Source organism: Macrosteles quadrilineatus, unplaced genomic scaffold (assembly GCF_028750875.1).
Source record: "Macrosteles quadrilineatus isolate MER2022 unplaced genomic scaffold, UCM_ALF_1.0 Scaffold_6__1_contigs__length_79288215, whole genome shotgun sequence".
In the NCBI taxonomy this organism is placed as follows: Eukaryota; Metazoa; Arthropoda; class Insecta; order Hemiptera; family Cicadellidae; genus Macrosteles; species Macrosteles quadrilineatus.
Genome location: NW_026542599.1, coordinates 11,849,141 through 11,874,736, shown reverse-complemented (window position 1 = coordinate 11,874,736; position 25,596 = coordinate 11,849,141). Strand labels below are relative to the sequence as shown.

General features: G+C 39.8%; 1 protein-coding gene across 8 annotated transcripts in view; it reads left to right on the top strand.

Moving 5' to 3' along the window:
• The window catches only part of LOC128997671 (aryl hydrocarbon receptor nuclear translocator homolog), a 129,072-nt gene that overhangs the window by 54,084 nt on the left and 49,392 nt on the right, over positions 1–25,596 (top strand). For all 8 annotated transcript variants that reach the window (XM_054423316.1, XM_054423317.1, XM_054423315.1 and 5 more), the window contains one exon: positions 23,695–23,775. In XM_054423316.1, the coding sequence (XP_054279291.1) occupies positions 23,695–23,775 (81 nt within the window). The remainder of the gene's footprint in view (positions 1–23,694; positions 23,776–25,596) is intronic.

Genomic DNA, 25,596 nt, shown 5'->3' with positions numbered 1-25,596 from the left:
AACCGTCGATTTCGACGGGTTTCCCCTAGTTTTATTTAAAAGGCGAAGGATATATTGTACTGCCAAGTCTGCAGGTTTGCTGCGGCAGGGGTCTTACCATATTATCACATTGTGTAATACTTGGAGCAATCCTTGAGTTGAACGACCTCTTTTGAAATATTGCTGTTTTACTATTTGCTCGATTTGATTTGAAGGTCGTGTAAAATTTTGCCAACAATCGCTGACTTTATAAACAGGAAATAGTGTTAGTGCAATATAACACGCGTAAAATCCATCGATGTTATTTGTAGGTTTTGAAGTCACAAAATATTCCATGTAGGGTTTGGTAGTAAAAATATGTTTAATATAATACTATAAATGAGAAGTAACTGTATGCTGGGTTTTCAAGTGCAATATATGAATATAGAAATGTTATAGCGCTCGTTAGGGAAGTTGAAATCCACCTATTGCCAAGTACTATATTGGTATGATCATGCATTTGTCCGGTGGTTCCGCTTAGTCTGTAAACTAATTAAGCTATTAATGTAATTTACTTCCTTGTGAAATCGTTCATACGAATTTCATCATTCAAAGATAAATCCAAAAATGTTTTTTTTTTTGTAATTTTGGATCGGTGTTATTTTACACACACTTGTTGTAGGGATGTTGACTACAGTATCCCAATTAGTTAGTAGGTTACTGTATGTTGTCCTATCAGAGAGGTATTCTACAACTTTACGTCGATGAATGTGGAATACTAGATTGTCAGTCAAAACAATTCATTTCGGTACATAGTGAAATTCGCAGTATTTTTATTCCTTCTAAATTAAAAAAAAACATCTCTTTTCTCTAACTAATTATTAAAATCATGTAAAGTATAGCCAAATACTCTGCACAATCTTTTATTGAATCTATGAATGGTGAGAAATGCAATGCAATTACTACGATCACTACGATACTTCTGTATGACTGAGGTTACTTAAATTAATCCGACCATTGTTTCAGACATTCGCATTAGCATTCTAACAAGAAGCGATGCACGGGTGTTTGCACTTCGGGACAAAAGCTCGTTAAATACGTATTAATAATGTATAGTTTCCACTTGTTGCGTTGAGGCTGACCACGTATACATATTGTATGAGGGTAACAAAGTGATGCGATGTCGTAGAAAACAGTGGAAAACGGTAAAATTGTTGTGCTTTCACCGCAGCTATGTGGAACGGCGTTGCGTCGGGTCGGACAATCGCTAGGTCAGTGTAGCCGGGGATGTTGTATTATTGGGTTAATCGCTGTAAAAAATGTGTTTTTACTGGTAGTGCATTAATTGCGCCAAAGAGTTCATTAATTGCGTCAAGCCCTCAAAGGGTCCCAAAAATGTTCAGTTGCGCCAAGCCCACGGCAGATAGGGTGAGTTGCCGGCAGAAGTAATGTCCTTGTTTACATGTCATCCTAACCTAACATAACCCAACCTATCCTAACCTAACCTAACCTATCATAACCTAACCTATCATAACCTAACCTAACCTAACCTAACCTAACCTAACCTAACCTAACCTAACCTATCATAACCTAACCTACTCAATTATACAGTCGAATAGGGCCACCACTTGGTTTAGTTAAGGAACGTATCAGGTGGCTCCCTGGAGTAGTTGGCGCAATTCAGGAATATTCTTCTACCTTAGATCAGTTGGCGCAAATAATGCCCGCCCTTTTTACTTAATTATTGGATACCGTGCATTAATCGACCTCAAGTTGTGTGTCTAGTATTGTGTCGAATAGATTGTTAGTGGCCTTTGAAATATCTTGACAGTATTGTTTTCGGCTGGTTAAGAGGCACCATTTAGAAGTGTGAGTAGAATGTATTTATAATTAATAGGGTTTACTACAAACACAGTTAAATTAATTTAAATTTTGGCAATGATTTCAATGTAGAGCCCAAGACATTGAATAGTGTTATTATTACTGATTGGGTTTATGTATGTAGTGAATTCTTAAATGAAGAAATTTGTGACATTTTATTATTTATAATTTCAGGACAACTAATGACAACTAATACTAACTTCCTTACTACTAAACAATTGTCTAAAATTTGATATAATATTTCATGTAAGCTGTACCAATAAATATTTACAATGTGTAACATAAATGTACTTCTTTGGTTAGTTTGAAGCGTACTATTCTCAGAAATAAATACAGGTTGCTTTCTACACATACATTTGAAAAACAACTTGATTTTTTAAAGATTTCATTATATACTATAACATTTTTATATGTGAAACACTATAGTTTGTGAAAAAGAAACATTTAATGTTGTTCCAATGTTCATTGCGGACATTTTCCATCACGATGGTAAAAAACAATACATCCTCACCAACAACGAACGTCAAACAAAGAAAAACATTTCAGTTCCAAAACTATTGTTGTTGTTTTTTTTTTTTTTAGGAAACCTTTTGGGTTTATTTTAATGATTTTAATATTGATACTGACGAATAAAATATTTTTCTAGTATGGACACCCAACATTGATATCGGCTATCTTTGCCATTGGCATTCCCATTTTGGAAATTATCCAACTATCCAATTACACAGTGCGGTTTGTTAAAGTGAAGCGCGTGTGATAGGGACTCACAAGGTTGTTTGTGTTGTTGTGAGTTATTTGTGTTATCAACACGACGATAACCCTAAACGCTAAACGATCCGAATCAATCCGTCCTTAGCTGTGTTGCTGTGGCTGTGTGTCAATCGCTCTCTAACTTGATTGGATAGAATATTAAAAGATTTTGGAAATGTTTAAATAATATTTGTGTTGACGAAGTAGATTGAAATTCTTGGCCAATATGGAACAAATTGTGGATGACTAGGGTTAGAAATTATTCTGGTATTTGTGTAGAAGTTTAATAACATTCTAGTACATGGTTCCGTAAAAAATTCCACTTTATTCCATTGGTTGAAGCGATCATTTTCTACAAAGCGTAAATGTCACGGGCAAAGTTAAAATGTAAACATTATACTTCTAACGGATGGTTCTCGATCAGTGTTATTCTCGTACTTGATCTCAATATCAAAATATTTTTACATGTTTGTTAATTTTTCTGTACCAGTTTTCTATTACAAAAAATAACTGCGTTTTATGTACTATTTTCTGTACACGGTTTCATTTTTATTTTAAACGAAACGGACTGATTGACTTGAGATTGAGTTTTGACATCAGCCGTGAACTCGTTAATGGTTGGAGGTCAAATAATTCAGCACATAATTGATTCTGAGAAGATATTTACCAGGCTTGAACGGTTCTACACTTTCTTTAGCAAGATACTGTGCTGAATGTTGTCCATTACCAAATTTTTATTTAATTGTGGCGCGTGTTATGCGCATGGCAGCACCATTGTTGGATCACCAAATTCAGTTATTGGATTTAAAACAGTATTGCATGATTTTTAAACGTAATTAAAAAACATCTCAGTTAGATCGTTTAGTTATTTTAGTTTGTTGATGTCGTTTCTGAAGTATAAACATTAAATTCCTTAAAATTTATTTGCATTACGAAGGGTTTATCCTTATTTTTCATAAGTGTTTGATAAGCCTATTCAAGGAAGATTACAAAACCAATTACACTTTTCTTTTCTTGCTAACTTCTTCTAATTCCACAACGCACGTAGTAAAGACCACGGAATTCTATAAAATCTATTAGTCGAAAACCGAAACTATTCGCACTCCAAATAAGTCTTCGAAAGAATAAAGGGAGGCCGCTAACGGCAAATCTTTGCGGGATAGGTAATGATAACGGCGTGGGGGTGAGAGATGACATGGGAACAGCATGTGAGGGGGGATGTGTAGACAGAAGAACAGCGAGGGGTCTAACGTGACCGGGCGTAAGCACGGCTGTTAGCGGACAAAACCAGCATCAATGAGACCATGCATCAATGTCAATCTGTCCCACCTGTTCCACCTATGGGCGATACTAGGTGAACATTCCTTACACTAGATTTGTCGAGTGACTTGCAAATTTTATTGGGAATAGCAAAAATAAAGGTACAGAAACCACTGCTCCCAGATTTTGATTAAAATTCGTTCAACCCAAGGCGCTATCCCCAATATGCCGTGATCGGAACCATAAGTATTTAACAACCAAAAAAGCAAATCAGAGTGACGTCGGTTTTGCGTTTTTTTAATTTAAACTAGTAAAAACCAAGTTTTTTAATTTTTAGCGAAAGTGAAAATTATTCCACAAAACATTTACATATCCTCTATTACCTAGGGTAAGTTATATGATCATTCTATAAGCAAAGGTTCACTATTTATTAATCAAATTGTTACAAACAAGTGTTATACTTTTGGTTTCTATAATCAGTGAATTTGATAAATTATAAAGGGTGCCCTCGGATATTCTGTAGTGTGTAGAGACGAACGTTAGCTCTGTGGATGTACAATGCGCGGTCAACAACCCTCCGTCACGACTTTGCTGAATAAGCCGCGCTCCTCGGGAATGTATCATCCGTCCAGCGCTCTGATTGCTGCAGAACCGCTACTCGTCCACTGTGGTCCTTGGGTGTATGTTATCACCAAACTGTTCTGATTGCTGCAGAACCGCTTGTCGTCCACTGTGGTCCTAGGGTATATGTCATCACCAAACTGTTCTGATTGCTGTAGAACCGCTAGTCGTCCACTGTGGTCCTTGGGTATATGTCATCACCGAACTGTTCTGATTGCTGCAGAACCGCTAGTCGTCCACTGTGGTCCTTGTTCTCATTGCTGCAGAACCGCTATTCGTCCACTGTGGTCCTTGGGTATATGTCACCACCAAACTGTTTTGATTGCTGCAGAACCGCTAGTCGTCCACTGTGGTCCTTGGGTATTTGTCACCACCAAACTGTTCTGATTGCTGCAGAACCGCTAGTCGTCCACTGTGGTCCTTGGGTATTTGTCATTACCAAACTGTTCTGATTGCTGCTGAACCGCTAGTCTTCCACTGTGGTCCTTGGGTATATGTCATTACCAAACTGTTCTGATTGCTGCAGAACCGCTACTCGTCCACTGTGGTCCTTGGGTGTATGTTATCACCAAACTGTTCTGATTGCTGCAGAACCGCTTGTCGTCCACTATGGTCCTTGGGTATATGTCATTACCAAACTGTTCTGATTGCTGCAGAACCGCTACTCGTCCACTGTGGTCCTTGGGTGTATGTTATCACCAAACTGTTCTGATTGCTGCAGAACCGCTAGTCGTCCACTGTGGTCCTTGGGTATTTGTCATTACCAAACTGTTCTGATTGCTGCAGAACCGCTACTCGTCCACTGTGGTCCTTGGGTGTATGTTATCACCAAACTGTTCTGATTGCTGCAGAACCGCTATTCGTCCACTGTGGTCCTTGGGTATATGTCACCACCAAACTGTTTTGATTGCTGCAGAACCGCTAGTCGTCCACTGTGGTCCTTGGGTATTTGTCACCACCAAACTGTTCTGATTGCTGCAGAACCGCTAGTCGTCCACTGTGGTCCTTGGGTATTTGTCATTACCAAACTGTTCTGATTGCTGCTGAACCGCTAGTCGTCCACCGTGGTCCTTGGGTATATGTCACCACCAAACTGTTCTGATTGCTGCAGAACCGCTAGTCGTCCACTGTGGTCCTTGGGTATTTGTCACCACCAAACTGTTCTGATTGCTGCAGAACCGCTAGTCGTCCACCGTGGTCCTTGGGTATATGTCACCACCAAACTGTTCTGATTGCTGCAGAACCGCTAGTCGTCCACTGTGGTCCTTGGGTATTTGTCATTACCAAACTGTTCTGATTGCTGCTGAACCGCTAGTCGTCCACTGTGGTCCTTGGGTATATGTCACCACCAAACTGTTTTGATTGCTGCAGAACCGCTAGTCGTCCACTGTGGTCCTTGGGTATTTGTCATTACCAAACTGTTCTGATTGCTGCTGAACCGCTAGTCGTCCACTGTGGTCCTTGGGTATATGTCACCACCAAACTGTTTTGATTGCTGCAGAACCGCTAGTCGTCCACTGTGGTCCTTGGGTATTTGTCACCACCAAACTGTTCTGATTGCTGCAGAACCGCTAGTCGTCCACCGTGGTCCTTGGGTATATGTCACCACCAAACTGTTCTGATTGCTGCAGAACCGCTAGTCGTCCACTGTGGTCCTTGGTATATGTCACCACCAAACTGTTCTGATTGCTGCAGAACCGCTAGTCGTCCACTGTGGTCCTTGGGTATTTGTCATTACCAAACTGTTCTGATTGCTGCTGAACCGCTAGTCGTCCACTGTGGTCCTTGGGTATATGTCACCACCAAACTGTTTTGATTGCTGCAGAACCGCTAGTCGTCCACTGTGGTCCTTGGGTATTTGTCACCACCAAACTGTTCTGATTGCTGCAGAACCGCTAGTCGTCCACCGTGGTCCTTGGGTATATGTCACCACCAAACTGTTCTGATTGCTGCAGAACCGCTAGTCGTCCACTGTGGTCCTTGGTATATGTCACCACCAAACTGTTCTGATTGCTGCAGAACCGCTAGTCGTCCACTGCGGTCCTTGGGTATATGTCATCACCAAACTGTTCTGATTGCTGCAGAACCGCTAGTCGTCCACTGTGGTCCTTGGGTATATGTCACCACTAAACTGTTCTGATTGCTGCAGAACCGCTAGTCGTCCAATGTGGTCCTTGAGTTTGGGTATATGTCATCATTAAACTGTTCTGATTTCTGGAGTACCTCAAGTCGTTCCTTAGGTATTTTGTACTATCCAAACTTTCTTTTGGGACATAACCTTTCCTCATAATCACCATACACCTAAAATCTACCTAAATTTGTGTCTAATCATAAGTCTTAAATTACATTCTAATTATTACAGTGGTTAGGCCTATATAGGTAATCCCTCTTCCCAGACAAGGTTGTACTGTCATAATCGCTCTCTACTGCCCTATACTTTACCTTGTGTGGTCTGGGTTATTATTGCCCGATGCATGTCATTCCAGCATAATGCATCGGTCCGGAATGATAACCTGCTTTTATTTCGAGATCCAAATTTCTCCCGTTGATCCCTTTTACAGCCGCAGCCGGTTGGATTATTCTTAGTAATGGCTCTTGCCCACGTTTTGCTTAATATATCTACCTTCCATAAATTACATTCAAAACTGTTTTTGGGAAAACTTTTGAGAATATTTTAACACGTCTGAATAGGTGTATAGGTATAGGTGGTGTAGGTTTATAGGTGAATAGGTGTATAGGTGTATATAACTGTCTTACCGGTAATATGGTCTTCATGACTTTAAATAAAGGATTTAGGCCTATAATGTTTAATTCAACTATTTAAACCAAATATGATGATATATTTTTACTATTTTTTTGGTCTAAAGAATTGTATCCAAAATATGAATCACTTACTGTAAAATAAACCTTGAAATAAAAAGGTTTATTATAAAGCAACATACTCAATGGATTATAGGGGACTTAAAGTTCCAAAAACCAAAAACCTTTGCGTACTTTATCTATATATTAAAACACAGATTCAATTTGCTATGGTTACGCTGTTTCTACGCGCCTCGACGGGTGCAGGATGATGTTTGGCTGTCACACTTGGATATTTCTCAACATGTTTTCCTCTGTTGTAACCTCATTACTCGTTTCCCTGTCTATTTACACTTGTTATATATCTTTCTTGGGTATATACACCTAGTCACAAGGAAACATTACATTTAAATAAATAGATTTTTTATGTTCTAAATTGGACTCAGCTGTCCAGCTGCGTGTGTGCAGTTTTGATCAATGGACTTAGTTGTCCTACCTAAAGGGACTGCTGATCTTAAACAACAAAGATTCACAGATTATCTCACATAATTCTACACATACTTTCATTAATATTCATCTTTAAATAAGCATTTGCATTTAGAAGACATGTTGCTGTTTCAAGAAACAATTATTATAAAAATTGTAGAACCATGCGATAGATAACCATTATTCGTATACTGATGCTCACCTTGTTTGAGATTTTTGGAAGGGGGTTCCCACATGACCTGGTCTTATTACTATCTAACGCCGACCCACGGTTACACATGAATAAATAGAAAGGCCTTTATTTACAAGAGTGTTTCGTACAGAATTGTTTCAAACTAACTCAAGTGAAAACTTAAAACAAATATATTTAGGCTACTCATAGAATATACAGAAAATGTCTACAAACAAATTTACAATGTGTATTTTACATTTGTTTTCATTGCGGCCCTGAATGAACTATACATATTTTGGGTATAGAGCTCCCATTTTATACAACTGTGGGCCGAAATAATGGGGAAATACTTTCTTTCAACTTCAAAACCTTTTTATAATGGCACATTAATTGATAGTTCGACGACAAATGGCATAAGAGTACAGAATCAATCGTGTATTGAAGATCATAACGGAAAATGTACTTATTCTAACAATTTTTAATGAGAATTGTGGGTTGTAATTGACAAATAGTTTTTCTCGTAATTCACCCAGTTATCAGACGAAAATAAACCAAATCCAAATCACACTTAGGAACAAAGGTTGTAATGTTCACTTGTAAATCAATTTAGTACTTAAAATGGTGTATAGGATCACTTTTTCTAAAAGTAATGTGTTAGTTTAGTGGAACGGAGCACTTAGCTGAAGTGTTGTAATGGGTGACAAATAAATCTATAACTGGTCTCGGACAGAAAAAAAAGAGTTTCGTAAAAGTGCGTCGGTGTAAACTTTTCCAGGTGTTCATGAGGTGCAATTTCCCATCATGAAACTTTTAGTTGATTTGGGATACGTTCACAAAAAATTATTATCAATATATTGGGAATCCAGATCCAAAATATATGTTGTGCTCCAAGGAGTTTTCATTTGACCCTTTGCATAAATTACATAGCTGTAAGTGTTGATTTTGTAGAGTTTAGGAACAAAACTCATTGTGACAATATCTCGAGGACAACCTTATTGTATTTTCAAAATTCTTTTCGCCATAAATCAACTGCGTTCCCGATTATTGTAGGTCGTTGGGTAATCCGGTTCCCCATTTTTAGTGATCAGCTCATTGTTCATTTAAAACAATTTCGATACATGTTATTTTCACCTTCTGTACTCAAGAATACTCGCAGTGAATTTCCACTTTCTCTTCACTATAACCCGAGAAGATGAAATATTTCACATGACTGTGTTTGGTATATCGATTTACATTTTGCCCCACAGATTTTCCTTAGTGTTAATTTCCAGACAATTGTTTAATATTTTCATAGTTTTCCTCGCTACTTTCCCTTGGACTCGAAATGTATTTTCACACTCTTGGTCATAACAATCGCCACATTTCCGATGATTGTTGTCCTGTTGGGTTCCTAGTAGTTGTACTGTTTGTTGTGTTTATAGTGGTTTAACCTTGTGTATTGCTGAGGCGGTGTGTTGTATTGCTGACCGCACCAACCGCAACCATAACATTTCGAGGTCAAACAACTACTGACTCGGCAAACAAATGTGTTTTCTATTTTGTTATTTAAATATTTTCTCTCATTACAGTGTGTGTATACAGTTTGAAGCATTTTAAATCGTATTGTAGTAATAAATGATAATATTTTAACGACTTGTGTAACACAATACATGTTTCACCACTATGGCGTAAATTGTCTCTTTTCGACCCGAGGTCAAATTTTATTAGTGTGTTACACAACTTAATGGTTAATGATTTCCTAATCCATGTAAAACGATAACCAAACAAAGTGTTGTGGTCGATCATGAACCTCCTTCCTCCTTCAGGAGGAGGAATGGAGAACTAGGCTATCCTAGTTTTTTCCAGGATAGCTTACACAGTCTTTTGTTTTAGCGAATTTCCCATATAGGGAATAAGGTATTACCGTAAGTCTCATGGTAAGATCTAGACCCGGGACCGATTTACTTTTTCGATATGTGTCCGTTAGTGCGATGACTCAAGCAAAAATGATCCGATTTTGATGAAATTTAGTACAAACGTGTAAACCTACCTTTATTCGAACGAGTTCGCGAACCAGCATAATCGGACCATGGGAACGGGGGTTTATGGGGTAAAAATTGATGTTTCCCATTTTTTACCCTAAAAACACACAAATACAAATACAAATATATTTATTATGAAAATTACAACAGCTTGGCCTCACCAAGTTTATAAAACTTGTCGGTGATGTCCAATTGATACAATATAAGGCTAACAAACAAATCATTTACATTTTTTTTCTTTTTTTGAACAAAGATTTCTTAATGTACTATATTTCTACGGCGGTTTGTGGCAGGCACTTTAACTTAAAACAAAGTAGTTGGCAGCACACTAAAATAATCTAAAATGTAGTTACATAAAACACAATTTTATAATTGCTCTCCAAACTATTTTGTAGGGCTAAAAAAATTGTGTATGCTGAAGCATTGTTGTATTTCCAAAGGTTACAGAGATAATTAAAAAAAAATTAAATTTAAAATTCCCATGTTATTCTTATGGAGTATAAATTAACTGGGGGCATTTTTTATGACATGCTATTTTATGTGAAAGATGATACAGTTCACAATAGGTAACTGTATTCATTACAATTTTGTTTGGCACAAACACTCAGTGTAGCACACTGTAGAACAAAATATAAAACGATTTAAACTTAAAAAAGATATTATAAAACTACCATAAGTAATCGATTCAACCCCTATCGTTATTTTGTGCCGTTTCCCAGCTGAGGCTGGCAATATGAGTGGCCGAGTATGAGACACGTAGCAACATAGCACCAGTAACAGTAACAGGCTGGGCTGGGTGATATTGGCACCGGACAAACTGTCCCTTATGGGATATAACAGGGTTCACTTCCCAGCCACAAGACGTGCCTTCCTACATGTGGATGGTAAAGAAAATGTAATGAAACCGACAGTTAAAAGTGTTCAGAACAGTAGTTTACAATAATTGATGCAACCAATGATGATTAATGTAGTTAAATGAGCCACTCCTAGAAGAAGCTGTTGTCGAAATTATATTTTGTCTTTAATTTTTCTGATGTGTTATTTCATGTGGAAGATGATGATACAGTTAGAAGAAATTAGTTATTCGTTAAAATTTAGCTTGGCCAAATTTTATTTACCAAAAGGGTGGTAGGCGTATCCAACAGAAATAAGTAATTTAAATCAACACGTAAATCAGAACAAAAATTTCTGTTTGATACGCCCACTTCTTAGCAAAGCTAAATTTTAATGAATAACTTACTATATGGAAAGTTCCTTTTAGAAAGGAATTACGGCTTTAAAAGGCAATCAATGAAATTATGGATAGTTTTGCGCAAAGTTTCTCATCATGACGAACATGTTTTTAAGTATATGGTTTATGGGGGTGGGACTTGTAGTTTTCTCAAAAGTTCATGGGTACTTTGGGATTTATATATGGATTTCTTCTAAATGCATCATCTTTCTCATGAAATAACACATTAGAAAAATTAAAGATAAAATCTTATTTTGACAGCAGCTTCTTTTGCGAGTGGTACATTCAGATGGAATGTCTACTTCTGTATACTTACTACTGTTTACTGCTATTCTTCTCCTCCGCAGTCATCAAGATTATGGGAGGCGTCATCTTTTTCTTTGTTTATGTTGATGGACAACAACAAATCAAAACTTTAGAGTGGCGATCCTAGAACACTTGGTTTATGATCGACCACAACACACTTTGTTTGATTATAGTTTTACTTGGATTAGGATAATTAATATCTATATCTACCCTAGTTGTATCGATTTAGTAAATATATATAGCACTTATATGGTCCTTTGTTCACTTCGTATTTGATGCCATCGTGGCGATAGGTCTGGCAGGAACCGCAATTATGTTATTATCAAAGGTTCCGTCAATTTTCCGCTCTTAGTTATGCTAATCGGCGATACCCGAGGAATCTAGGTGCGTGTTCCCCCTCATCAAAACTGGGAATCCCACATTTTTGGGGAAATCCCAATTTTATCCCACCCAGGTTAAATACTATCTCTCATTGGATAATTTGGTAAAAGAAAGATATACGGTGTTTATGAGGAATCTAGGTGCGTGTTCCTTCTCATCAAAATTGGGTGTCCCACATTTTTGGGGGAAATCTCAATTTTATCCCACCCAGTCTAAATACAATCCCTCATTGGATAATTTGGTATTACGAAAGATATACTGTGTTTATATCCCTAAGGGGTGGATGTAACATAACATCAACTAAAATAGGGACGCTACCGGGTGTAATTAAAGAAAATGAATGAAAGAAGGAATCAAGGATTAGCAATAAATGGTGTACAGTAGAACTTCGATAACAAATGCCCCATTGGGATCATAATTTAGAATTTATTATCAAGGTTGACTTAACAATAACATGTATTGATGTTTTAAATAACTAATGGGGTTAATATAAGATCAAGGGCATTTTAAAATGAATCTTGTTATCAAGGTTGACTTCTTATCGAGGTTTTACTGTAGGCCTACATGAGTTAATGATTTAAAATAAAGTGAAATAAATATGTCTCGTATTTCACTTGTATTCACTGTTACTAAGATCTGTAGTTTTTAAAGAAAAAAATTACAAAAACAAAGGACCAATGAGAAAGAAAGGGGTTTAGTTCAGGTCCAAAAGCTACTGACTTCTCTTGATCGAACCGGCGATATTTTAATTGTTACTAGCACTAATAACCTCTCAACTACCCAACTATCAATGCCTTATTGCTACAGTATATCACATGTTGTTCGTGTTTGTGGAAAAGGTGATTAATGAACTACCTTCCAACTGGTGTCTGTGTTTTAATTCCGTGCAAGGTCATTGGGGAAGACCTAAAGTGGTAGACTGTCGTAACTGCTTCTCCCGTCGATGTCGGTTGTCTATCATAGTTTCGCCGGTAAAGATTTGCATTTTCAACGATCAGGGTTCGAACAGCTAGGCCTATAAGTGTAAGTACTCGCAATGCTCTGCTTGACAGTTAACGTTCTCCAGAGAGTAAAATTGTGTTTTTTACCCCTTTTCCCACAATCAGCCGAAATATCCCGTTTTCGGGATAAAATCCCTTGTTGCAAGGTGCGTGCCGAGTTCGCGTGTCGGAGATAGTCGATGGATTAATTATAGCCTAGACCTGTATTGTAATGTATTCCTTGGCATCCGAACACTCGCGGCTAGAGGGGAGACGATTGTAGATGAATAGGCTCTTGCATAAGTGGAAACGTGGTAGAACAGTATACTGCAATAGAAAACAAACGTCAACCGAACACTACGTATGCGACATTAACGTTGATAATCTCCCGTAATGGGCCAAAGTTACAAACTTTACCAGCACGTGGACTAATGAGCTACACACGTGGGGCGATAACTCATATCTCTAATGTCTCAGTTTAAAGTTGCGAGGGTGAATAAGCATCGTTGGTTTAATGTTTAACAGGCCTTTTAAAGCATTTCGAAGGTTAAACAGGGTGGAAATGTGTATAAATTGTCTGTTGCTGCGATTTTGTTTGATCTTTTGGGTCGGCTGTTTGATTAGTCAGCTGTGTAGATCCTTGTTTGAATAGATTTTTCTAATACTGTAGTAGGCCTATAAATCTTGTATTTCTGATCGATGGTTTTGTATGTTGGTTAATCGCTGTGTTGGTTGAAGGATCGGTTTTGTCGGTCAGTCGTGCTGATACGAATTCCTGTCACGATAAAGGACTATTTCTGACGCTTAGTTGATCGTTTGGTGTTGTATATTGGTTGATGGTTTTGTGTCTTGTTTGATCTTTTTTGTGTAGGTTTATCGTTCGGTTGTTTGGAAAGATCAGTTTGTATAGTTAGTCGTACAGGCTCTGGTGTCAAATACAGGATTAATTTGATACTGTACTCGGTTCATTGCTGTTTTGCTTGGTTTAAGATTCTTTTACTTCTTGGCGCGTCAAACGACCAACTACTCATTATAAAATCCAACATGATTGTTATGATACTTAGGTGACCGTTTGTGTTCTTGATTGATGATAGTGGTCTAGCTTCATCATTTCGGTTACCTGGTTGATCATTCCGGTTTGTTGATGGATTAGTTTGGTTTTCAGCCGTGCAGCTCCTTATTATATTTCTCACAGTATTGTAATGATACTAAGTTAATCGGGTTTTTGATTGATTTTTATGGTATAGGTTGATCATTTCGGTGTACTGTTTGATCATTTCTGTTGGTTTTATGAGTATTGGTTTAGTCGGTTAGTCGTGTAGTTCCTCTTTATATATCTTACAGTATTGTAATGATACTTAGTTCATAGTTTTCTTGATTGATGGTTATGGTCTAGGTTGATCATTTCGGTGTACTGTTCGATCATTTAGGTTAGTTGGTTGAAGTATCGGTTTATATCGGTGTGCACATCATTATTATATATCCCACAGGTGTTTTATGATACCTTTTTGATAGTTTGTGCTCTTGATTGTTTAGTTATGGTCTAGCTTGATCATTTCGGTTTGTCGGTCGATGGATCGGTTTGGTCGGTCAGCCGTGCAGATCCTATGCCCCATTAATCGGCCTGTCTTGCACAGCTTATCTGATCGCCAAGTAAATAGAGTAAAGTGGCTGGATGGTTGGAGTCGTGACGAGGATGGCTGCTACATTTAAATACAATCGACTTCACGTCCACCTCGCCACTAACTCCGGCTAGTTGGCTCTACTTGTAGATCCGTCGTGAGCCCGTGCCCGGTTGGCTCTCTACTTGTAGATCCGTCGTGAGCCCGTGCCCGGTTGGCTCTCTACTTGTAGATCCGTCGTGAGCCCGTGCCCGGTTGGCTCTCTACTTGTAGATCCGTCGTGAGCCCGTGCCCAGTTGGCTCTCTACTTGTAGATCCGTCGTGAGCCCGTGCCCAGTTGGCTCTCTACTTGTAGATCCGTCGTGAGCCCGTGCCCAGTTGGCTCTCTACTTGTAGATCCGTCGTGAGCCCGTGCCCAGTTGGCTCTCTACTTGTAGATCCGTCGTGAGCCCGTGCCCAGTTGGCTCTCTACTTGTAGATCCGTCGTGAGCCCGTGCCCAGTTGGCTCTCTACTTGTAGATCCGTCGTGAGCCCGTGCCCGGTTGGCTCTCTACTTGTAGATCCGTCGTGAGCCCGTGCCCAGTTGGCTCTCTACTTGTAGATCCGTCGTGAGCCCGTGCCCAGTTGGCTCTCTACTTGTAGATCCGTCGTGAGCCCGTGCCCAGTTGGCTCTCTACTTGTAGATCCGTCGTGAGCCCGTGCCCAGTTGGCTCTCTACTTGTAGATCCGTCGTGAGCCCGTGCCCGGGTCAGAGGAGACCCATTTAACTCCGGGAGGTTTTCTAGCGTACGGATGTTTTTCAATCCTTCATGCTGTGTGCGTCAATATTGTTTGTCACTTCCATTGTGTGTTGGATAGGCTATATTATATCAGTTTATAGTTTAGCTTTAGGCTCAGGGTCTCTCTTACATGTTTTCAAAAGATTGATCCCAGTCTTGACTTTCCATTTTCTGAGATTTTGATCGATGATTCGTTGTAACGAACTGTATGTTAACATCAACCAGATTCGGGATTTAAGAGTTAGCTGATCTTTCGGTAGTTGTGTTGACGAACCTCGGTTGAGGTCCCAGGTACAAATCCCGGTTGTAAATTATAAGTTGTTTAGCTTTTTTTTTAGCTTTGAGCCCACGTTAGCGATGTTTTGAGTTTGGATTCTAAAACAGTACCTGCCACCTGCCACTACTTTTTATCAGTACAGTTCACCCTTGTACTGTACGGGATCACATCTTGCTTTGCTGGATAGATTCCATTCAGAGATCTCTGAGGCCCATGTGGACGGGCTGCCAACCTCTTAAAAATACCACCGTAAATGCTGCGATTCTCTAGGCTGGAGCAATGTGTAAAATAGTTCCAGGCTAGATTCTAGCCATTAAAAAGTTAGTAATTGGGACCATGCCGTAAAAGAACGTCAACACCACAGACTTGTACACTTAAAACACAAATGAATGTACGAAAGTAGAAATACAGCAAATTGAAAATATAAAAAATATACCTGGAGTAAAAAAAAAATAAAAATAAATAAATAAATAAAAAAAACATGTTCTGATAATAAGGTTCTCCTGTTTTCCTCAAAACTTATTCTATCGACTTTAAGTCCTAGTGATTTTTGTGGCCAACGTTGTTTAACATTTTCTTAAAACTCTGCACCTAGCAGTGTCGGTATATAACTCGGTTTCACCTCCAGTGGCTAAGCTAGACTAGCCAGTAGTCTTGCAGCCAGTCGACCGTGTGTAGTTTCGCTTCCCTCTGTACTCGTATCACCGCATTGCTGGTAACGCTAATTAATCAATCCGCGGCTCCGTGGCTGTCACCGAATAGTTTGTCCAAGTAGAGGAGTCCATTGTTGAGCCGTACGTGATCAGAATGCCGCGGTCCTCCGCCTGTTGCTGTGTTGCTCCCACCAGATTAACTGGCGAGATAAGTACTTGTTTGTACGTTTACGCCGTCTTGTAGCATATGAGTTGACCATTGCCATGTTTGTTATGCTTTAATGTTGCTTGGGGCATACATTTGCTGAATTGTTTGTTGAATCGTTTACTCTATGGGTGGAATTCGTGTTTCAAAGTAGTTTTAAAACTGATGGACTCTTATTGTCTATATATTTGATTATACGTATACGTAATTCGATTATTGATGTGAAGTAGTCGGGTATTTAACATACCTTCACTAAGGTTTGTTCTGTATCTTAAACATATTTTTACCATATTTGAGACATTATAATAACGAAAATCCAAAAAAAGCAAGATGTTTGGTGGACAGGATACGTAAAAAGTAGTTAAAATGCCTAATTTTTAGAAAAAATCACCGTTCATTTCTAAACAGATTTGTAGAGTATTGCGAGAACTTGGAAACAATCGCAATTTGTTAAGATAATTTTACTCTGAATAGAAAATCACATAATGTATATCTGACCTACTTATAAAATGTGTTTTGTTCAGAAAGCCAAAATTTCTAGTTACTACTTGCTTTGTTTAGAAATTTTACTTAAAAAGGTGAAGTGTTTGGACATAGACATCATATTGGTAACTATTCCGTTTCACATTGTTGGATATTAAACAATAATTGCTTGAAGTTTGCATTAAGCTCTTTGTCTTCTGTGTTGCCGTACTGTGTTCATGAAACCCGATGTTTTGCAGACGTTTCAGTTCATCATGGCCGTAGCTCTAGTAGTGAATGCACCACAAAACTCATTATTTGGGTAACACACTGTCGGGCCATTCACAGTTAGGCGTAAAATAATAACCGAGGAATATTGTGTTTTAAAAAGATGCAATTAACAATTAGTAAGTGACAACGAGTTCGTGGAAGCGTTGGTCAGAGCGCGCCACTGCGACAATGAAAGTTCCAGGAACAGCGGAGTTCTTTGTCCAGCGCGCCGGGCCGAGCAAATTAATTGTCTTTATACTTGGTGCGTTTACGGCTGTATCTAATTATTGTTTCTACCATGGTGATTAGTAGATGTGTATGGTATGTTCTGGTGCAAAGCGGTGTATTTGATGGATTGCCAAATTTGGGATTTGTGTGGAAGTTTGGTTAACTAGGTTAGGTTCAAAGGTTAGGACATGTTATGTTAAGGTTAGGTCAGGTCAGGTTAGGCGAGGTAAGGTTAGGTTATGCGTGATTCGGTAAGGACAGGTTTTGTTTGGTCAGGAAAGGCTAGGATAGGACAGGTTAGGCTAAGCTAGGTAAGGTTAGGTAAGGACAGGTTTGGTAAGGTTAGGAAAGGCTTGGTTAGGACAGGTTTGGTTAGGTTAGGTAAGGCTAGGTTTGGTTAGGTTAGGTTGGCTCACATTTATTTGCATTAGGCACATTTCTAATAGTGGCGGCCTTGTTCTTGAACAGATTCATTTAAGTTACCTTACCTTACCTAGCTGGCCACTCAAACCTAAGCAGGTTTTTGGCCTCTCCAACAGCTCTGCGCCATCTTTCTCGGTCCTTCATCATCTCCTCTGTAACGGACATCATTCTCATATCCCTCCGGACTTGGTCCCACCATCGCAGCCTTGGGCGTCCTAAAAAAGGTCTTCTTCCTACAGGTACAGCATCCGTCACTGTTCTCAAGACTGACTCTTCAGGTCTCCTGTAGACATGTCCTGCCCATCGAAATCTTTGTCTTTTAATTAATGCAGTAATGTCCGGATCTTTGTAGACCTCACGTAATTCTTTATTTGTACTAATCCTCCAAATTTAAGTTTAGTTCAATTTAATCAACCTTTATTGTGATTGTCGCATATATTACCTATACGTTGTGTACTATGGACGAGCGTACTGAGACTGTTCTACGTACGAGCACGAGCGACTGTGATAGTGTAGTGTGCCGCTAAATCACCCGCGGATCGTGAGCGACTAAATGTCGTGTGACAGCTTGTATTTTCCACCAGCTCCCTTCGCTGTATATTGTGATTGTAGCATATATTACCTATACGTTGTGTACTGAGACTGTTCTACGTACGAGCACGAGCGACTGTGATAGTGTAGTGTGCCGCTAAATCACCCGCGGATCGTGAGCGACCAAATGTCGTGTGACAGCTTGTATTTTCCACCAGCTCCCTTCGCTGTATATTGTGATTGTAGCATATATTACCTATACGTTGTGTACTGAGACTGTTCTACGTACGAGCACGAGCGACTGTGATAGTGTAGTGTGCCGCTAAATCACCCGCGGATCGTGAGCGACCAAATGTCGTGTGACAGCTTATATTTTCCACCAGCTCCCTTCGCTGTATATTGTGATTGTAGCATATATTACCTATACGTTGTGTACTGAGACTGTTCTACGTACGAGCACGAGCGACTGTGATAGTGTAGTGTGCCGCTAAATCACCCGCGGATCGTGAGCGACCAAATGTCGTGTGACAGCTTATATTTTCCACCAGCTCCCTTCGCTGTATATTGTGATTGTAGCATATATTACCTATACGTTGTGTACTGAGACTGTTCTACGTACGAGCACGAGCGACTGTGATAGTGTAGTGTGCCGCTAAATCACCCGCGGATCGTGAGCGACTAAATGTCGTGTGACAGCTTGTATTTTTCACCAGCTCCCGTCGCTGTATATTGTGATTCTAGGCTATAGTACCTTTACGTTGTGTACTATGGACGAGAGCACTGAGACTGTTCTACGTACGAGCACGAGCGACTGTGATAGTGTAGTGTGCCGCTAAATCACCCGCGGATCGTGAGCGACTAAATGTCGTGTGACAGCTTGTATTTTTCACCAGCTCCCTTCGCTGTATTATTGTGATTGTAGGCTATAGTGCCTAGACGTTGTGTACTATGGACGAGAGTACTGAGACTGTTCTACGTACGAGCACGAGTGACTGTGATAGTGTAGTGTGCCGCTAAATCACCCGCGGATCGTGAGCGACTAAATGTCGTGCGACAGCTTGTATTTTCCACCAGCTCCCTTCGCTGTATTATTGTGATTGTAGCCTATAGTACCTATACGTCGTGTACTATGGACGAGAGTACTGAGACTGTTTTACGTACGAGCACGAGTGACTGTGATAGTGTAGTGTGCCGCTATATCACCCGCGGATCGTGAGCGACTAAATGTCGTGCGACAGCTTGTATTTTCCACCAGCTCCCTTCGCTGTATTATTGTGATTGTAGCCTATAGTACCTATACGTCGTGTACTATGGACGAGAGTACTGAGACTGTTTTACGTACGAGCACGAGTGACTGTGATAGTGTAGTGTGCCGCTATATCACCCGCGGATCGTGAGCGACTAAATGTCGTGTGACAGCTTGTATTTTCCACCAGCTCCCTTCGCTGTATTATTGTGATTCTAGGCTATATTACCTATACGTTGTGTACTATGGACGAGAGTACTGAGACTGTTCTACGTACGAACACGAGCGACTGTGGTAGTGTAGTGTGCCGCTAAATCACCCGCGGATCGTGAGCGACCAAATGTCGTGTGACAGCTTGTATTTTCCACCAGCTCCCTTCGCTGTATTATTGTGATTCTAGGCTATATTACCTATACGTTGTGTACTATGGACGAGAGTACTGAGACTGTTCTACGTACGAGCACGAGTGACTGTGATAGTGTAGTGTGCCGCTATATCACCCGCGGATCGTGAGCGACCAAATGTCGTGTGACAGCTTGTATTTTTCACCAGCTCCCTTCGCTGTATTATTGTGATTGTAGGCTATAGTGCCTAGACGTTGTGTACTATGGACGAGAGTACTGAGACTGTTCTACGTACGAGCACGAGTGACTGTGATAGTGTAGTGTGCCGCTAAATCACCCGCGGATCGTGAGCGACTAAATGTCGTGCGACAGCTTGTATTTTCCACCAGCTCCCTTCGCTGTATTATTGTGATTGTAGCCTATAGTACCTATACGTCGTGTACTATGGACGAGAGTACTGAGACTGTTTTACGTACGAGCACGAGTGACTGTGATAGTGTAGTGTGCCGCTATATCACCCGCGGATCGTGAGCGACTAAATGTCGTGCGACAGCTTGTATTTTCCACCAGCTCCCTTCGCTGTATTATTGTGATTGTAGCCTATAGTACCTATACGTCGTGTACTATGGACGAGAGTACTGAGACTGTTTTACGTACGAGCACGAGTGACTGTGATAGTGTAGTGTGCCGCTATATCACCCGCGGATCGTGAGCGACTAAATGTCGTGTGACAGCTTGTATTTTCCACCAGCTCCCTTCGCTGTATTATTGTGATTCTAGGCTATATTACCTATACGTTGTGTACTATGGACGAGAGTACTGAGACTGTTCTACGTACGAACACGAGCGACTGTGGTAGTGTAGTGTGCCGCTAAATCACCCGCGGATCGTGAGCGACTAAATGTCGTGCGACAGCTTGTATTTTCCACCAGCTCCCTTCGCTGTATATTGTGCTCTATAGTGATAGAAAATGCTGTGAACAAGAATTATTACAATATTGAAACAGAATATAAAAAAATGGCTTACATTTAACATTATTACTCTACCTGCTTTTAGGTTAACTATTGATATTCTTATCGGACTCTTGTTGATATTTATGTCCTCGAGTTCGAAATAAAATGAAAGCATGGCTGAACTGGTCTCATTTTGTAGATCAACATTTGGAACGCCAAATCAAACATCAAAAGAGAAAAACAGCAGTGTTAAATCAATTGTATCATACAATTGATTGTTTTCCCTAATTATTAATTTATTTACTAGTTTCATTTAATTATGTTTCCTTTATTCGTTCAGCTGTATGACAGAATATAGTGAACCGTGGAGTCACGCGAATAAAGATAATCTCAAAAATTTTAAGCCCTGTGTACAACATCGAAACGGGACGAAACATATACTCGTAGGTAGGCCTACATCCAAAATTTCAACTCATTATTCTTAGGAGTTTTGCGTGACGAAAAATCTGCACAGCCACACAATTTCGATAGTATGGACGTGTTTTTGAACACTAAATGTTTCTCACTCGCTAATGTTGTGCGAGAGGATCGTTTCGTCTGTCTGCAAGTGTGTGAGTGTGAGTGTGTGCATAGCAATAACTCTGCCTGTCTGGAGGTTATGAACAATGGCTCCACTCGACACAGACTCCGCGTCCGCGACTGTCGAGATTTATCGTGCTTCCCAGACAACCCTCCCCTCCCCCCACCACCCCCGCTAGTCCGTGTAGCGTCTCTTTATTAATTAAAGGAGGGTAATTAAACATCTTACCCGGACTCGGCCTGAACCGCACACCCTGATGAGGTACAGCGGGAGAAGTTAATTTATTCCGTAATTGAATATATTTTATCCTACGGTATGCCGTGTCTCCGTGGTTAGACTTAGAAATATACTGTATGTAGTGCCATAGACAAAAAGAATTAAATGTAGACTGTCAGCCATACAGTAGTTACCATAGGTTCTGGCGCACACCGCTGGGAGCGCCATGTAGTTACGTAGCGCGTGCACCGTAACTACATGCACTTTCAGCGGTGTGCGCCAGAACCTATGGTAACCGCAGCACAGTTGACAGTCTATATTCAATTCTTTTTGTCTATGGTAGTGCTTAGATGGTAACTTAGATGGTAAATGCTAATTGGTGTTGTTAGGGATTAAAAAAATATCGAATGAGCTTGTATGGTGTTAAACTATTGAACAATAAGTTGATGTATTATTACTAGTGCATTGAATATTCGCCAAACGAAACAATTGTCCAACGGTTACCATACTTGAAATAAATATAGCCTAAATATAATTTAGAAAAATCTTGTTTGTTCGAAAATTTTCCAAATGTGATTTAAGCACTTCAGATGTGATGATGGGCATTATTAGTGTTTTTACTGCAAGCTTAAGTATTTTACTACATTCTTTTGTCATCCCAAATCCATGGTTAGTGATTACATGTAGTACCTTGTGTTGGGGAACTAACTGATTGGAAATTGGATTAATTGATACAAGGTTTATTCAATATTTGCTCCTTTCTTGATTTTATATATGGGTCAGTGATAAAATCATTAACATTTTTTCTTGTGCCATGATTACTCAATAGATATCCATACGGGAATAGACAATTGAAACCTGGACTTCGCCAATTAATCGACGTTACCATCTTCCTTTAGACGATTCGACAGGGATAGTTCAATATTTGCTTCTTGTTTCATTTCCCATATGGGACAGTGATAATCATTAATATTTTCTCTCGTGGCATAATTACTCAATAGATCTATACAGGGATAATTTCAATCTTAAGTTTTCCGGCAAAGAAGACCGTGTAAACTTAGACGCCAATCGACGCTGCTATCTTCAAAGGATGATTCTACAGGTATAATTCAATATTCACTTCTAGCGCGATTCCTCAACATATAGTAACATGGACCATTCAGTGTTATCTGACATGTCCTCGCCCGGTCAACTCGCTGGCCAGCAGGAGATGGAGAGCAGAAGAAGGCAGGACCGTTGCTAATGGGTGACCAATCGGACGTTGCCCCGAGGTGTCCAATAATGTGATAATGGGACAGTTATACCTTGTGTTGCCGAACAGACCACGAGACAGTCATCGATTATCTATCACGACTGTCAACAAGCATCTGACGAGACTCAAACACCTGGATGTCGTCTTGAAGATTAGTACTGGGAGATGAATAACAGATTTAGTTGAATCTTCGATGGACGTATTGCTGTCAATCCTTCAATTCCTTGTGTAGCCGAACCGAGCAGCAGTTGTCATCGATTGTCTATCACGATTACAGTATCTGTCAGGATATTGTGATCAACAAAGAATCTGCAGAGCCTCAGCCAAGAAACAACCGGGTGTCGGATCTTTGGTGAACGTTTTTCTTTCAATCCTTAAGGTAGCGAAAGAAATTAGTCTTTGTCAGATAGATAGCTGATCTGATAGATATGATCAGATAGCTTTTGGTATACACTTTAATTTACCAAGGCTACGATATTACTAGTGTGCGACAACGACTGATCTATGAAGTAAAAATTCTCCGAAAGTATTTCACCTTCTTATTTCAGAGGCGACGACGCGATGGTTCGCCACCCAAACCCTGGAAAAATTTCCATAGTATTTAAATAATCTTTAGCGTTAGCTGGAGGGATAAAACGGGATTTTCTTAGCCCAGTGAGTGGGATTTTTGTTTTTTGTAAGGAAGTACTGTATTTATTAACTGTCAATGAAACCTATAAATTCTGCATGAAATTCTTTCATCCAACTACAGTGGTAATCGTATGGCTATATTTACCACGTGATTGACCATGGTTATCCTTGTTACAGATCAGATGAGGACGACCCTAGTGGCAGCAAATACCCTCGAATGGAGGAGGACAGCTTGCAAGACAAGGAGAGGTTCGCCAGGTAAGCATCTAAGCTTTCATGGTGACGTGGTGGTTGTTTTAAATCGTAACACTTGGGCCCAAGCAACACTTCGGACCACTAACACTTCGGACTAGTAACACTTCGTCCCAAAAAATATTTGACAAGGTTTCACCAACTATTTGGGAGTTTTGTAAAACAACTAACAACACTTAAAAACTATCAAAAGCCATTGATTTAAAATTGACTCAACACAAACTGCGTTAGGTTGGGTTGGGTTAGGTCAGGTTACCAGTAGTTTGGAAGGCCATGGGCCGCTTACTACCTAAACTGCGTTCCTAAACTCTTGTCAATTTTTCGTCGGGAAGAAATGTTACTCCAATCAACTGTAAAAGCGAGTGGGACGAAGTGTTATTTTTCCCAAGAAATTTGAATCTGGCCGAAATGTTATTACATAGTTGTTTTACATGATATATACCTAAACAAACAATATGTTGTAGTAGGTGAAAAACGCTCTTAATAGCTTGCACGGTGAAAGACTGTGGAATGGATGAATGAATGAGGCACCATCATAGAAACTTGCTTATGGGACGTCCGAGTTCTTCTAGCCCATGTTGTGCAGGAACGGGAAATAGTTATAGTTGTGAGCAAGGAACAGCCCGAGCGGCGAGCACTGTGCGGAAAATCCTATCGCTAAGTGCACAGGGTCTTTCTCCACCGTGAGCAATATAGTTGCCCTAGACACCAGCGAGTAGTGCTAGACACCACTTAAGTAGGTTTGAATGTTTCCTGTACGTTATTACCTCTCTGAGGTCATCGTGAGATAACCGATTTTTTGAATTTCCAAATTTGGTTTTTAGGATGTACTCCTAGTTTGTCCTGAAGAAGGATTTCTGCACCGCATCTGAAACGTCGGCCTCTCGCCATCTAAACAACCGGAATCTTTTTGAAAAAAATGTGTATACTCGGCTTTGGTTTTTTTTTTACCACAAACCCATTACCCGGAGTTTGGCTGTTTACTTACGGGGCACTCTGTAGATAGTTTATGTATTTTCTATCTCCCTTTGTACGGCTGTATATATCAACTTGTCCTTGTCCGTTGTCTACAGTTCGTAGTACAGTTTGCTGGTGACTCACTGCCTATCGCTGACCTCTGATTTCTCACTTTCTCACTCTACATATCGCTCTTTGTTTGTCAACTCAGGCATTCGTCATACGGAATCCGCTGCAATAGCGATTTCCTCGTTGTTATTATGACTAGGTTTGCTATAGTACATTGAACGGAGTTGCATATTTTATTTAATATATATGACGCTTATGGATCGTTGGCTAATTCCAATAAGTGAAATCCTTTCGCTGGATTAAAATTTTACAGACAGACATAGGTTGTGTTGAGGTTACTTGCATTGTCCAGTGTATGTAGATTCGAGATCTATTGCACATTCTGCCATTTTCTACCATTACAGTAGTAACAGTAGTAAGTTTGCAATATTACAAGAAAAAAAATAAAAGCAAGAATAAAAGTTTGCAAGGAGAGTTGTGGATTTAAAAAATAGGACTATTATTTTGGAAGATGTAAGCATATTGTCCAAACCCCTCAACTTAGTCGCGTTTGTCCAAAAAGTAATGATTGAAAATATTTCATAAAGCTCTCAAAGCAAAAATAATTTTTATGCCATTTAACTGGCATTATGACCATGAATTTGCGGAAATAATTGATCGGTGAACTAGTAATGGTTGAATATTTTTTTTAACCAGGATTGAACGTATTTTACTCTGAGGTAGGCTACTGGTACCACGTGTTACATCATTTATTTACCAGATCACAGTGTAGGGGTTGCTTGACCGGTCACGTGACCTGTG